Raw genomic sequence first — 14,164 nt, forward strand, 5'->3', positions numbered from 1 at the left:
ATTGAACCCAGGTCTCCCACATTGCAGGCAGATGCTTTACCCTCTGAGCCACCAGGGAAGCCAATTATTAGGTGGCCCATAATGCATACAGGTTTAGTCTAGACTTGTATGGCTGTCTTCATCTCCCTCTTCTTGCTGTCCACTGGTCTGTATGCTGGAGGCTTGTATAACTGTCTTCATCTCCGTCTTCTTGCTGTCCACTGTCTGTCTGCTTGCATGACTGTCTTCATCTCCTTCTTGCTTTCTACTGGTCTGTATGCTGGAGGCTCGTATGCTTGTCTTCACTTCCCTCATCTTGCTGTCCCCACAGGTCTGTATGCTGGAGGCTTGTATGATTGTCTTCATTTCCCTCTTCTTGCTGTCCATTGGTCTGTATGCTGGCAAACCAGGAAGCTGAGGGCAGATTCCCTGCCTGCTGGCAGGGCTACTGCCCAAGGAGAAAGGTCAAGGCATTGTCACGGGACAAGAGAATGGCTGGAATGTGGCCAAGTGGGAACACAGTTAGACATTATTTTTAGTTCCCACGGGATGAGGTCTGGAGCAGTAATTGTTATTGGAATTGAAAATACTCATCTCATCACTAATCATTAGAGAAATGCAAATCAAAAGTACTGTGAGGTATCACCTCACACCAATCAGAATGGCCATGATCAAAAAATCTAGAAACATAAAGTGCTGGAGAGGGTGTGCAGAAAAGGGAATCCTCCTACACTATTGATGGGATTGTAAACTGGTACAACCATTGTGGAGAACAGTATGGAGGTTCCTTAAAAAACAAATATAGAACTACCATATGACCCAGGAGTCCCACTCTTGGGCATATAGCTGAAGAAAACTCTAATTTGAAAAGATAAATGCACGCCAGTGTTCACTGTAGCACTATTTATAACCACCAAGACATGGGAGCAACCTAAATACCCATCAACAGAGGATAAAGGAGAAGCGGTACACATACACAATGGAATATGTGTATATGTTGCCATTCCCTTCTCCAGGGGATCTTCCCAACCCAGGTACTGAACCTAGGTCTTCTGTATTGCAGGCAGATTCTTTACCATCTGAGCCACCAGGGATCCTAATGGAATATTACTCAACTGTAAAAGGGAATGAAATAATGCCACTTGCAGAAGCAAGGATGGACCTAGAGACTGTCATACTGAGTAAGTCAGAGGAAGACAAATACCATATGATATCACTTATATATGGAATCTTAAAAAAAAAAAGCACAAATAAACTTATTTACAAAACAGGGTCACAGATGTAGAAAACAAAATTTACGGTTACCTGGGGGAAATGGGGGTAGAGAGGGATAAACTGGGAGATTGGGCTTGACATACACATAGTACTATATATAAAATAGATAAATAATAAGGACCTACTGTATAGCAGAGGGAAATCTATTCAGCACTCTGTAATGGCCTATATGGGAAAAGAATATATAAAAGAGTGGATATTTGCTTATGTATAACTGATTCACTTTGCTGTACAGCAGAAAGTAACAAAACATAAATCAACTATACTCCAATAAAATAATTTTAAAAACACCCAAGTAAGAACTGCAAAGCCTTTAAACATGAAGTTCAAACTCCAAAGTTGGCTTAAAACCTACCTAAGTAGAATAAAATTATGATCTCTCAGATTCTTGCTTTAAGGAATTAATGTTTTAGGATGTTCATAATAGATCTAAAAGGGAGTACATTCTTCAAAGAAGAGCAAAATCGGATTGACATATGTTTAAGTTTTTTTACAAAAAGCTATCCCTTTGTGTTTATTCTCTAAAGCTAATTAAGACTAGCTGTGCGTGTGTGCAGGCCAAGTGGCTTCAGTCATGTCCAGCTCTTTGCAACCCCATGGACTATAGCTGTCCAGGCTCCTCTGTCCATGAGATTCTCAAGGCAAGAATACTGGAGTAGGTTGCCATCTTAACTTTGCAATGTGAAGGTAATGAAGCTGAATTGACCTTCCTAAGACTTGCCATCTAGCATTATTTTAGAAAGGTCAACTCAGCTTGCATTACCTTCACGCTGCAAAGTTAAGAGGGAGGTAAGAAAGAGGATATTCTTCATTTTCAAACTACTCATAGTTGTCCATCAAGTCAGTCACCACACCTGACCAGACAAGATAGATAGCAACCCCTCCATAGTAAAAATACTAAATAATTGGCATTTAAGACTCAACTGGGATGCGTCAGCATTTTTTACTTTACCTTTCAAAGTATCATAATTGGACACTGAAAGAGTTTATCCAAAATTTACTTGTACTCTTAAATTCAATAAATTAATCAAAATGAGACTCTAAGATAACTGTTACATTTCTGATCACCTTGAATATGAGCAAGAGTATTTATATGTTTTAAAGGCAGAAAAATTAAAACCTCAATGCATTAAGGGTTTCTATAGTTTTATCAACTTGTTTCCTTTCATTTACTGAATCGGTCTGTAAATTGGTCAGTATAGATATTTTTTGGTTTATCTAAAAATGGGCTGCTACCATGTATCCCCCCAAAACACAGAGGAAGGCACACGGAAGTACCCTGATCCTACCAACATCTCAAAGACCAATATATTGACCTCACAAGTAAAGTGAAGGAAAGAGATCTGTGGTTTAGGTAAGAGAGTCTGGAACCAGAGACTCCAGTGAACTATAAACAGCCATCTCTGCCTATCTCACAGGCCCTCACATAAATAACCCAGTGTGCAGCCCCCTGTGGCAGGCAGCCTCTGAGATGGCCCCCAGTGACCTCTGTCTTCTGGAATCCATTCCCTTCTGTAACTTCTTCCCTGAGAGCAGGGGTCCCTGACCTCCAAGATCTAATAATGCTTGATGATCTGAGGTGGAGCTGATGTAATAACAACAGAAATAAGTGAAAGTGAAAGTTGCCCAGTTGTGTCTGACTCTTTGCGACCCCATGGATTATACAGTCCATGGAATTCTCCAGGCCAGAATACTGAAGTGGGTAGCCTTTCCCTTCTCCAGGTGATCCTTCCAACTCAGGGATTGAACCCAAGTCTCCCACATTGTAGGTGGATTTTTTACCAGCTGAGCTACAAGGGAAGTCCGAGAATACTGGAGTGGGTAGCCTATATCCCTTCTCCAGTGGATCTTCCTGACCCAGGAATTGAACTGGGCTCTCCTGCATTGCAGGCAGATTCTTTAACAATTGAGCTATCAGAGAAGACCAATAGAAATAAAGTACACAATAAATGTAATCTGCTTGAGTCATCCCAAAACCATCCCCCAAACCCTGGTCCATGGAAATATTGCCTTCGATGAAACTGGTCCCTGGTGCCAAAAAGGCTGGTGACTGCTGCCCTAGAGCACAGGCTAGACCTACTGACTTGCTTCCAACACATAGAGTAGTAGCAGGAGCAGTGGGGCATGGCTTCTGAGATCAGCTTACAGAAAGACGGTCTTCCTTCATGGGTGCCTTGCTTGCTATAAGAGAAGCCAGCTGCCATGTGGGAGCTGCCTATGGGAAGATCCATATGACAGGAAAGAGGGTTCCTGTTCTGAGAACAGTCAGCAAGAGACACCTGCAGGCTAGTCGCCTCTGAGGAACTGAATCCTGCCAAAGACCATGTGAGTGAGCTTGGAAGTGGACGCTTCCCTACTCGAGCCTTGCAGCCTGGCTGTCAGTTTGACGGCAGCCTCATTATTAACCTTGAACCAAAGGCACCCAGCAAAAGCCACCTGGATTCCTGTCCACAGAGACTATGCAATAATAAACATTTACAGTTTCAAGCCACTAAGTTTGGGGGCAATCTGTCAGTCAGTGGGAGGAAATGACAACCCATTCCAGTATTCTTGCCTGGAGAATCCTATGGACAGAGGAGCCTGGTGGCCTGTCCATGGGGTTGCAGAGATTTGGACATGACTGAGCACACACACAAGACAGATAATTAATACATCAGATGAAACAAGAAATTAGGGTGGAAATCTGCTTGCCCAGAAAGGCAGCTCAGGAGTCTGGGTTTAGGGTGAGCAAAAGGAGGAAGGACAGAACAGAGTTCACGGCTTTGTGGGAGGAGGGTGCAGACGCAGGGGCAGCATAGACACATGGTTAAGACAGATTAAGGGCTATGGGCCACACTGGGTTCCATCCTGGCTTTACCTTGCCTCTCTGCATCAGTTGTGTAAAGTCCTAAGCTGCAGAAGTATTATCTGTAACATGAGGCTCCTAACAGTACCAACCTCAGAGACAGGACACATCTTAAGTGAGGGGAGCAGCTCCTGCTGTCTCCTAGACAGAGCTAGTGTCTAGGGTTATCAATGGGGCTGGCCTGGAGAAGGTAACCTAATTCACTTAAAAAGGAAGATCTGTCCGCTCAGTGGGTTGGGGAGGCTGTGCACTTTTCCTAAAGCATCAACAGTGCAGGGCAGATAGTGTGTGTGGAGGCGGCGCCAAGGAGGTGTCAGCTTACTTCTTGAGGTGGATCATCAGGTATCGGAGGGTCTCATAGTGGGCAGGAGGAAGCAGCATCAGCACTTCATGGACCGCTTCCAGCCTCTCATCTGCATTGGAGATTTCTGTGAAGATCACACATAATGAGGATCAGTGCAGTGCTGAAACATTAAAGTTTTCAGAGAAACTACAAGAAGTTTGGTTTGTTCAGGCTACAGATGAAGGGGATGTCTAATAATATTTCACTTAAAGTGATCCATTTGTTCATGTCTTGTCTTATTTCAGAAAGGGTTTGAGGCTGGGAGCCACATATGTATTGAACGTCTGCTGGCTGCATGGCAGGAGGCTGCCTGTGGTCCTTGCCCTCCAGGAATCTGCAGCTTTGTAGATACTTACTGGTGGCACATGCACAGACTGTGCTTTGCCCATCTTCTGAACACTGGGTTTGCTAGAAACTATGACCAGCTTTAATTTAAACTGGACCACACTTGGGAGCTTTCTCTTGAAATTGTCTACCCGATCTTTTCTTGGCAGGCATAACTGAATCCACTTTATAATGCAAGGGCACTGGCAGGTAAGCCAGCCAATTCAGGCTGCACTGTTGGCACTTTTTGTCAAAATGTTGGCATGGTGAACCCCAGCGTGCTGTCCAGGTTAGGAAGTAGATAGTAGGCACGTTAACAATGGGAGGAAGCATGCATGCTTCTGTTTTCAGGACTCTGATAGGTATTGGCAGCCATTCAAAGAAAGCTCTCTGGTCATTCCTCCTGGTGCAGAGGGTACCTGCTGTCAGAACCTTCCCCACAAGACCATTGGGATCCAGGAAAGAATGCTCTTACCAGGGAGTATAGCCACAGCTCATCTGGAAAGTACACCCTGAGCGATTCCAGTCTGCCCACGTTTCTCCCCATCAGGTACCTTGTTACTATATTTAGCAACATCTACCTTTAAAGATTGTAGTTTTTAATAAAAACTTCCTCAAAGTGTGCTTGACTTCTATGTCATGCATTCTAGCACCTGAATCTCCTCTTCCTCACTACAGTCCTGGACAAAGGGTAATGCAACTCCCCCCACCCCCAACACACACACACAGACACACACAGGTCCTCTCATCTGACAGCACTGACCCAAATGCCAAACCCTGAAGGAGCAGCTCAGGGCTGATGGAAGACTAATGCTAATGTTCCATTTCTGGACCCATGAGCTCAGCTCTCTAAGCTTAGTTTACCTCCTCTGTAAAATGGGATTACAATATTTGCCTCATCAGCTAGATGAAAAGGTTAAAAAAGGAGATATTGGTGAGAGTTCCTAGGATAGTATTTGATACAGTATCTTCTTGACCTGTTACTAATTTTGAACAGCATCAATGTGCCCTAACATGGGATATGATTTTAATCAGTTAGCAAGGGGATTCTGCTTAATAGATGAAAGTAGTTAATCTATACAGCCCTCACTGGAGAATATCTGATTGCTTACTAGAAAAGCATTTCACTTTCAACATATAACAGAGTAAGTCTGACTGTGCTGGTTTCCAGCATAGATGAAACAGTGGGGAGAGACAGAACTGCCTGGTACCCAGCATCAGCCGAGTAGAACTGGCTTAGCACTGGTTCCACTCAGCTAGTGTACTATGTCTGGGTCTCTACTAACTGTACCGTTGTGCCCTCACTTGGCAAAGTCCTCATGCAATAATTTAATCAGGTTCTGAGTTTTCATTTTCTTGAAGTCAAAAGCATCACACTTAAACCTTTGGTGCCATTAAAACATTAGTTCTCAATACTTACTTGCTGCTTCTATAAATTTGGAATAGGTATCATAGGTGATGACAGGAATGGGTAAGTCTCTGAAATACAGTTTAAGGGCTCCAGTGATGATGTTTATGTCTGGATAGATGTTGGCAGATATATCTGCCTTTTCACCATCTGAAAAAACAATCAATGATCCAATTCCTAATTAGGATCTTAATTCACCAAGTTAAACCATGCCCAGAAAGAGAAAAAAAAAGATCCAACAATGAATGCTCCCTTATAAGCCTCAGCTGACTCCTTTGGCATCTAATAACATGGAGATGCAGGAAGTAACAAAAAGAAGTTTGGTAAGAGGGATTTTGGGTCTGAGGGTAAGTACAGCCAAAAAAGTAGTGAAATAGACTTAAAATAGTTCTTTGGGTGCCAGCCCCTGGTAATTTGCTAAATAGAAGTCTAGCACAGTAATTTATATTCTAGACACAAAGCTTATAATAGGATAACAATCTAATTTGAAATTATAAAATCAAGAATCTCATATAGTATTCTTTGGATTTGGATTTGAAGATCACATACATAAAATAAGTTGAATATATTCAGATTTTAATGTTTCTTTCAGGCTTACCAAAGTTTCTTTTCACTTGATTATTCCTTCCTTAATCTCTAAGACTTTAATCTGGGAAACTTAAACCTTCCCTCATGTGTAGGTAATGTTATATTTCTTACTGTTTTTTGCAATCTTTCTGAAGACATATTTTGACTTTTTGTTTTTACCATTAGTAGATATCAGTCCAATTTAACTGTCACAATCTATAAAAATTTTTCAATCATATAGGGACTATTAGCATTATCTTTTTTATAGAGAATTGAAAGAAAGAACAAATGTCTCAGTAAATTTGGTTCTGAGGATTAAAAGGCTCTTACTGTACAGAAAATAGAGTATAGCAGATAGGCCATCTGATCGCATTATTTATGTATTTAACAAACAATTACTGAGAATCTACCATGGGCCAGGCACTGTTAAGCTCTAGTAAATTAAAGAAGAAAAGACATAAATTTGTCCCTCAGTATCCATGTGAGATTGGTTCTAGGAACTCCCAACTGCATGGGTACCAAAATCCACGGATGCTCAAGTCCCTTATATAAAATGGCTTAGTATGTGCATATAACCTATGTATATTCTCCTGTATACTTTAAATCATCTCTGCATTATGTATAATACCTAATACAATGTAAATGCTGTGTAAATAATATTAATGGAGTGTTAATGCTACATAAATAGTTGCCAGCTTGTGGCAAATTCAAGTGTTGCTTTTTGGAACTTTCTGGAATTAAAAAACATATTTTTGATCCACAATTGGTTAAGTCTACCAATATGGAACCTGCAGATACAGAAGGCCAATGGTACTTTTGTTCAAGTAACTCTGGTTAGATTGGAAGTCGGGCATGAAGCTCAACAACTGCAAGGAAATGGGACAACAGCTCTGCTGGAGAAATGTGGGAACATGGAGGGGACAGAGGAAAAGGAAATGGAATTCTTAGGTCAGTGTGGGGTGGTCAGGGAAGAGTCATGCAAAGGGAGGACTTAAGCTGACATTGATAAAACAATTAGGTGTTTTTCAGGCAAAATTGTGAACACATTCTAGATGGAGAGAGCAAGGTGACCCCAGGTGCTTGTTCATGAAGAGAGGTGGGAAGTACTTCAGTATTGCTAGGGTACAAAGTCTATATAGAGAAGGTTGTGGCTATGAGCATGCAGATAGATCATCAAAGACCTCATCTACTATTCTACAGACCAGAGGACCTATCTAGTGGGCCAGAGGTTCCATCTCTGATTGGCTGTATCAGAATTATTTGGATCATTCAAAGGAAATACAGATTCTTAGGCTCACTCAGCTTCCTGAATGAGTTCCCAGGGTGGCCCCTGATGATCTGTATTTTTAATGAGTTCCCTAGTTAGCTCATGATATCTGGCCTAAGTGAGAGAATGGCCTGGAGGACAGTATGGCACAGTCATCAAGAAGAAAAGGAGTCACCTCCTAAACTTCCCCTAGTTCAGTGGCAGGGGTACTCCCATCCCTATGCTCTCCTCTTTGGATCTCTGGGAGAAGGAGAAGAGTAAATGGGATCTGAGGTAGAGGATGCAGAAGGTACCATGTGCCACGGTGCCATGTAACAGATCATAAATGTTGGGCAACAAAGTCAAGAAGCTTAATGGCACCAAAGGCTGCCTGATCATTCAAGTAGTATTTAAAACTCACTTCTCCATGTAGTCACTGTCCATGACTTTTTAAAAAACACTTTCCCCAGAGAATCAGAGAACTATGAGAGAACTATGGATTATAAAACATTACTTCCTAGCTTCCTAAAGAACAGCTCTTAGTAGCTCTAAAACCCTATTTCCATTATGAATAAAACTGGTTCCAAAAGAGAAGATGCTAAGGATAAGTCATTTAGCACTCAGTAAAGTGCAAGTCTGGGGCTTCCGTGGTGGCTCAGATGGTAAAGAATCTGCCTGCAATGCAGGAGTCCCTGGGTTGGGAAGATCTCCTGGAGAAGGGAATGGCTACCCATTCCAGTATTCTTGCCTAGGAAATCCCATGAACAGAGGAGCCTGGTGGGCTACAGTCCATGGGGTCTGTCCATGAACAGTCAGACACAATTGAGCAACTAACACATACATACATGCAAAGGGCAAGCCTACCTCTGTCAAATGCCATTTTGACATCTTCGATGTGTTCTGTGAACCCGGAGACTCTATAAAGGCCTTCTGACTTTAATCCTGTAAAAAAAAAAAAAAGAGATAGATTTTAACTGTAGCTTCCTAAAGCACCTAAAAATGAATATAATTTCCTATCTACACTGCATGCTATCAGGAAATGAGCGAATGTAGTCAGTGCTCTTATTCGGGGCTTCGCCGGTGGCTCAGTGGTAAAGAATCTGCCTGCCAATGCAGGAGACACAGGTTTGATCCCTGGGTCAGGAAGATCCCATGAGAAGGAAATGGCAGCCTACTTCAGTGTTCTTGCCTGGGAAATTCCATGGACAGAGGAGCCTGGCAGGCAACAGTCCATGGAGTTACAAAGAATCAGATACAACTGAGTGACTGAGAAACGAATGCACACAGGCACGCTCTTATATATTACACACTATCACATCAGAACTTGAAATGTCCATCTCAGTTTCCGCGCATCTGTCATCATTGCTTGTGTGGCAGTGGAGACCTCGGGGTCTGGTCTTCATCCTGCCTGGCTCTGCAGAGTGAACCCAAGGTTAAGATTCTCATCAGTCGTGATGTCCTGCTTCCTTTGTTCATCTGACAGTGGATGAGACTTCACTTCAGCAAACTATTTTCTCCCCAGCATCATCTCTATCCATATGCCATACTGCATGTAGCACGGTGCTTGGTACACGAGTATGCATATGTGTAGTACATCTTATCCTGATTTTACTAGAACTATCCACATTTTATAGCCTATGTGTTCATCATAATAATGACAGTATGTTAAATGTTTAACTACATATGATTGATTTAATTGGTATACCTTCAAATAAATGATTATACAAATAGATGCAGGAAAATAAAATTCTAATGAATGAGTCTAGAAACTTGATCACTGTATATTTAGGGTAAGAAAAAGATGTGGGTGCAGCTCCTAGACCTTATTGATTTGTTAGGATATTTCAAAGTATCAGAAAGGATAGAGGATAAGATTTCAGACATTGTATATCAAAAACCAGATGCTATCAAACTATAGCTACAGTCATAATAAGCAAATAAAAAGTTTCTGCTGCTGCTGCAGTACAGTCTGTCAAGCAATGTAATTAAAGTACATTTCTGTTTTCCATGTATACTATCCGCCATATATAAAAGTTGGCACTGGATCTGCTAAAGCTCCAATACTTTGGCCACCTGATGCAAAGAGCTGACTCTTTGGAAAAGACCCCAATGCTGGGAAAGACTGAATGCAAAAGCAGAAGAGGGTGGCAGAGGATGAAATGTTTAGATAGCATCACTGATTCAAAGGACATGAATTTGAGCAAACTCTGGCAGATAGTGAGGACAGAGGAGCCTGGCCTGTTGAAGTCCACGGGGTCATGAAGAGTTGGACATGACTGAGCAACTGAACAAAAGCAACATTAGGTCTGCATCAGAGACAGCAAATGCATGGCACAGACACTGCCCCTCCTGTCTCCCATGGCCATCGGGGACATTCTTCATTGACCTCAGCTTTCTCTCCTACTGAGCCCCACTCAGATTCAGAATCTGTTTCAGGACGGTTGTCTAGGGTGCCACTAGTGATCAACTGAATTGGCCCATAGATGAGACTTGGTTCTAGTTGGTGGTGCATTAAGCATGCCTTGGTCCAGTTGTAACCCACCCTGCAACAGAGGTGAGTACAGAGTGGCACTTGGGAGCACAGTGCAGTGGACACTAACCCTGCCTTTTGATAGAAGAGGCTACAGGGAAGGTCTTACTGAGGAACTGTCTTTAAGAAAGTCATGGGACTTCCCTGGCGGCCCAGTGGTTAAGACTCTGCCTTCCAATGCAGGAGGTGTGGTCGGGGAGCTGAGATCCCACATGTCTCGTGGCCAAAAAACCAGAACATAAAACAGAAGAAATATTGTAACAAAGTCAATAAAGATGATAAAATGATCCATAGTAACAATAAATAAATAAATGGAGGAAGTCATGAGGGATGGGCTGGACTTTGCCAGAGTTAGCAGAGGCTGCCACCTCCTTTCCAATATTAATTCTCCCTTCCTCTGCTGTGATGAAACCTTTGGTTTTTTAGAACAACACTCATTGCCGAGGCCATTAAATCCTGGCCAATGTGAAGAGAGCAGAAGTGACGTGTACAGTGCTGCCCGTGGATTTGAAGGGGATGCCCTTCTGCTCTTGGCCGGAATGCAGATGAGATGGTGATAACCATCTGGGACCCTAGAGAGGAGGGCAGCACTCAGAGATGATGGGGTAATGAGCTGGGGGCCTGAATTCCTGCCCCTGGGCAGCTGCCCCACCAGCCCTGGACTGCTGCTGGAGAGAGAGAGGTGTCCATCTTGTTGATGTCACTATTAGCTGGGGTCTCTGTGATAGCATGAAAGCATCTGGGTTAAGTACATTGGTCAGACACACAGATTTGGAGGTAGAGTTAAAGGATTGGGTCATACCAGGTAAAAAAGAAATAACACAGTTGAGTCATATGTTGGGTCCTGTACTGGGCTGGTTGTCTGGATCAGCACCTTATGAGGTACAAGTGATTCTGTTCACTTTGAAGATGAAAGAAAAGAAAGTGACAGTGTTAGTCACTCAGATGTGTCTGACTCCTTGAAACCTCATGGACAGTAGCCTGCCAGGCTCCTCTGTCTGTGGAATTCTCCAGGCAAGAATACAGGAGTGAGTTGCCATTCCCTTCTCCAAGGAATCTTCCCAACCTCGGGATCAAACCCAGGTTTCCTGCACTGCAGCAGACTCTTTACCATCTGAGCCGTCATGGAAGCATGAACCAATCACCTTATGAGCTACAACTGATTCTGTTCACTTTGAAGATGAGGAGACAGATATTTAAATGGAGTAAGTAACTTGCCCAAGGTCATACTGTAGCTGATATGAGAAATGGCTGGGAATCTAATTTCAAGTTCATGATCTTTTCACTCTGCCACATTATGCAGAAACAAATGGCCATAAAGGCATCTGGAGAACAATAAGAAATTGACTATGGATTGAAGATGGGATAAGATGTTGGCAGTGGTGGCAATGATGCTGGAAATGGAAGCGTCACGTGAATTCCTTCCAGCCCATTCTCTGGTTTCTACTCACATGCAGGGGACCCTAATGCCTGTAGCTCCAGTCCCTTTGCTGGGACTCCTAGCCCAGATTCCTAACTTGTGCTATTCTAGCTCTTATACTAGACATGCTTAGTGCTGTGCTTTCCGTGGACACATTAGCCATCAGATGTGGTAGTCACCTGTCTCTAGTTGTTGGCAGTCTCTGATGAGGATCACCATGGGATGATCCCAGGTTCTTCAGAGAAGCGCAGGTCCTGGTGGTAAGCTCTGGAGAGGCTGATTATCTGACCCTCTGGGGTAGCAGGACCCTCAAAACAGCAGTACCCAGGGATGCTCTTCCCAGCCACTCATCCAGAGTCAGGGTACCCCTTCAACTTGTATCGAGAACTCACCAGATCCCAAAGCCCCTACTCAACTCGTTAACAGACCCAGCAGGCAAAAGGCAGGAGGCATTTCTTACAATCTGAGATGAAATGAGCAAGTCTTAAGGGAACAGATTAGCTGTAGTTTTCATCCTGCATGGAAGAGGGAATCATTTCCTATCTCTAAAAGCTTTGGGAAAACAAGTTATAATATCATCTTTTGTTTTGGAAAGAATGGGATAGTTGGCAAATGCATAAATACCTGTAGCATATAGTAAGCCAATTTGGACACAACAATGGTACCAGTAGGGTACATACATGGCAACACTTGTAAAAGCCTTTCTAATTACCCAAATTACATCCAACAATCCAAATTCTCTCCAACTACACTATAACCACCACATCACTGAACATTTTGATACTGAAAAGTGGCCAAACAAAGCTCAAATAAAAGAGAGATGACTCAAGCATAATATAAAGAATCTTTTCTTTGAAATGTTCCCATCTTCTTGTATTCTCAGTTTTTGGTGGACAAATCTTTCAATCTTTAGTTTTCCTCTTTGAAATAAACAGAATCAGTACTAGGAATAAATTTCTCTGTGGTAGAAAATACATGTGTTGACCAATAACTTTTAAACTTTTTTTTAAAAGAAGCATTTTAAAAGACTCGATTTAGACCTTACCTCTGCCATAAATCCTTTCTGAATTCTCCTCAACTAAGATTAAAATGTCCTTCTTTGTGACTCCATGGTATTTTGAATACATGTACTCACAGCATTTACTTAGCACACATGCATGTATGCACTCATAGATTTATTTATTTGCACCCCTGATTCTGTATACTATCCTATGAATTTCTTAAAGGCATGAACTATAACTTTTATAGTGTGTAGTACATAATGTACTACCCCAGTGTATAGTACATAATGAATGCTTGGCAAGCATGTATAAAATGCATGCATGCATGGTTTTTATATGAAACAGAAATTGATGTCATTGGTTGGATTTAGTTTGTGTGTGTGTGTGTGTATGTGTGTTTGTGCATGTAGACCATTTCCCTGAGATCAATAGTGGAGAGTCAATTTAACAATTATAAGAATAAAGTCTCCCTGACAACACTAAAAAGAAAGTCACTATAATAAGGAGTTTTTTTTCCAAACCTCTTGCTTCAATTTCCCGAATGCAGATGTCTACCACCATGGGTCTCTGTGTGTTGTGAGCCTTCACAAGTGTTGTGAGGTCACAGCAGTACACCTTCTTGATCCTCTTGAGATCAGGCTGGCAGTCATTGGGAACGTGCTTGGAACACTGCTTGTGTACGTTCAATCCACAGTCTGTAAAAAGAGAAGCCATGTTAGTCTTGCCTGGCTGTTTTGTAAAAGTTCAACACAAATTATATGTTACCAAATATAAAAAAAGGAAAACACCCCCAGGGCTTGTTGTATCTCTCTGGAACATCCATGCCACTTAGAGGTGATGCTGTCCACAGATGAGTATGAAATCTATCTGTACTCATGAAACTTAAATACCATTTTTCTCAATATGCCTTCTCTTACTGAGAAGAAAAGAGACATCTCACAGAGACAGCTTTGGTAATTAGGTTGTTTGTATGTTTTTTTCCCTTCTGGGACTGGAACCTTTGCGTCTGTTTGAAGGCTTTTGGGTTTAGATTCCCAGAGCAAATCATGTTCCATAAAGGGCACCTAGGACTCATGCTAGGGTGTTCCCCTTGACTTTGTGACACTCCTTCTGTGGAAGACATAATTACACTGTCTGTAGGAATCTCTCGTCTTCGGTCTGAGACCCCCATGACCACTGGCATACTCTTCTGCCTTCTTGGAGAATTGCCCATGCTTTCCACTCCT

The 14,164-nt window shown here is 42.3% G+C and overlaps 1 protein-coding gene across 1 annotated transcript in view; it reads right to left on the bottom strand.

Annotated features, from left to right (window-relative positions):
- The window catches only part of CHN2 (chimerin 2), a 341,136-nt gene that overhangs the window by 4,494 nt on the left and 322,478 nt on the right, over positions 1–14,164 (bottom strand). Inside the window, exons 9-12 of the mRNA XM_040259709.1 lie at positions 13,460–13,633; positions 8,852–8,929; positions 6,187–6,324; positions 4,422–4,527 (exon numbers count right to left, since the gene is read on the bottom strand). Of these exons, the coding sequence (XP_040115643.1) occupies positions 4,422–4,527; positions 6,187–6,324; positions 8,852–8,929; positions 13,460–13,633 (496 nt within the window). The remainder of the gene's footprint in view (positions 1–4,421; positions 4,528–6,186; positions 6,325–8,851; positions 8,930–13,459; positions 13,634–14,164) is intronic.

Source organism: Oryx dammah, unplaced genomic scaffold, assembly GCF_014754425.2.
Source record: "Oryx dammah isolate SB20612 unplaced genomic scaffold, SCBI_Odam_1.1 HiC_scaffold_18, whole genome shotgun sequence".
NCBI lineage: Eukaryota > Metazoa > Chordata > Mammalia > Artiodactyla > Bovidae > Oryx > Oryx dammah.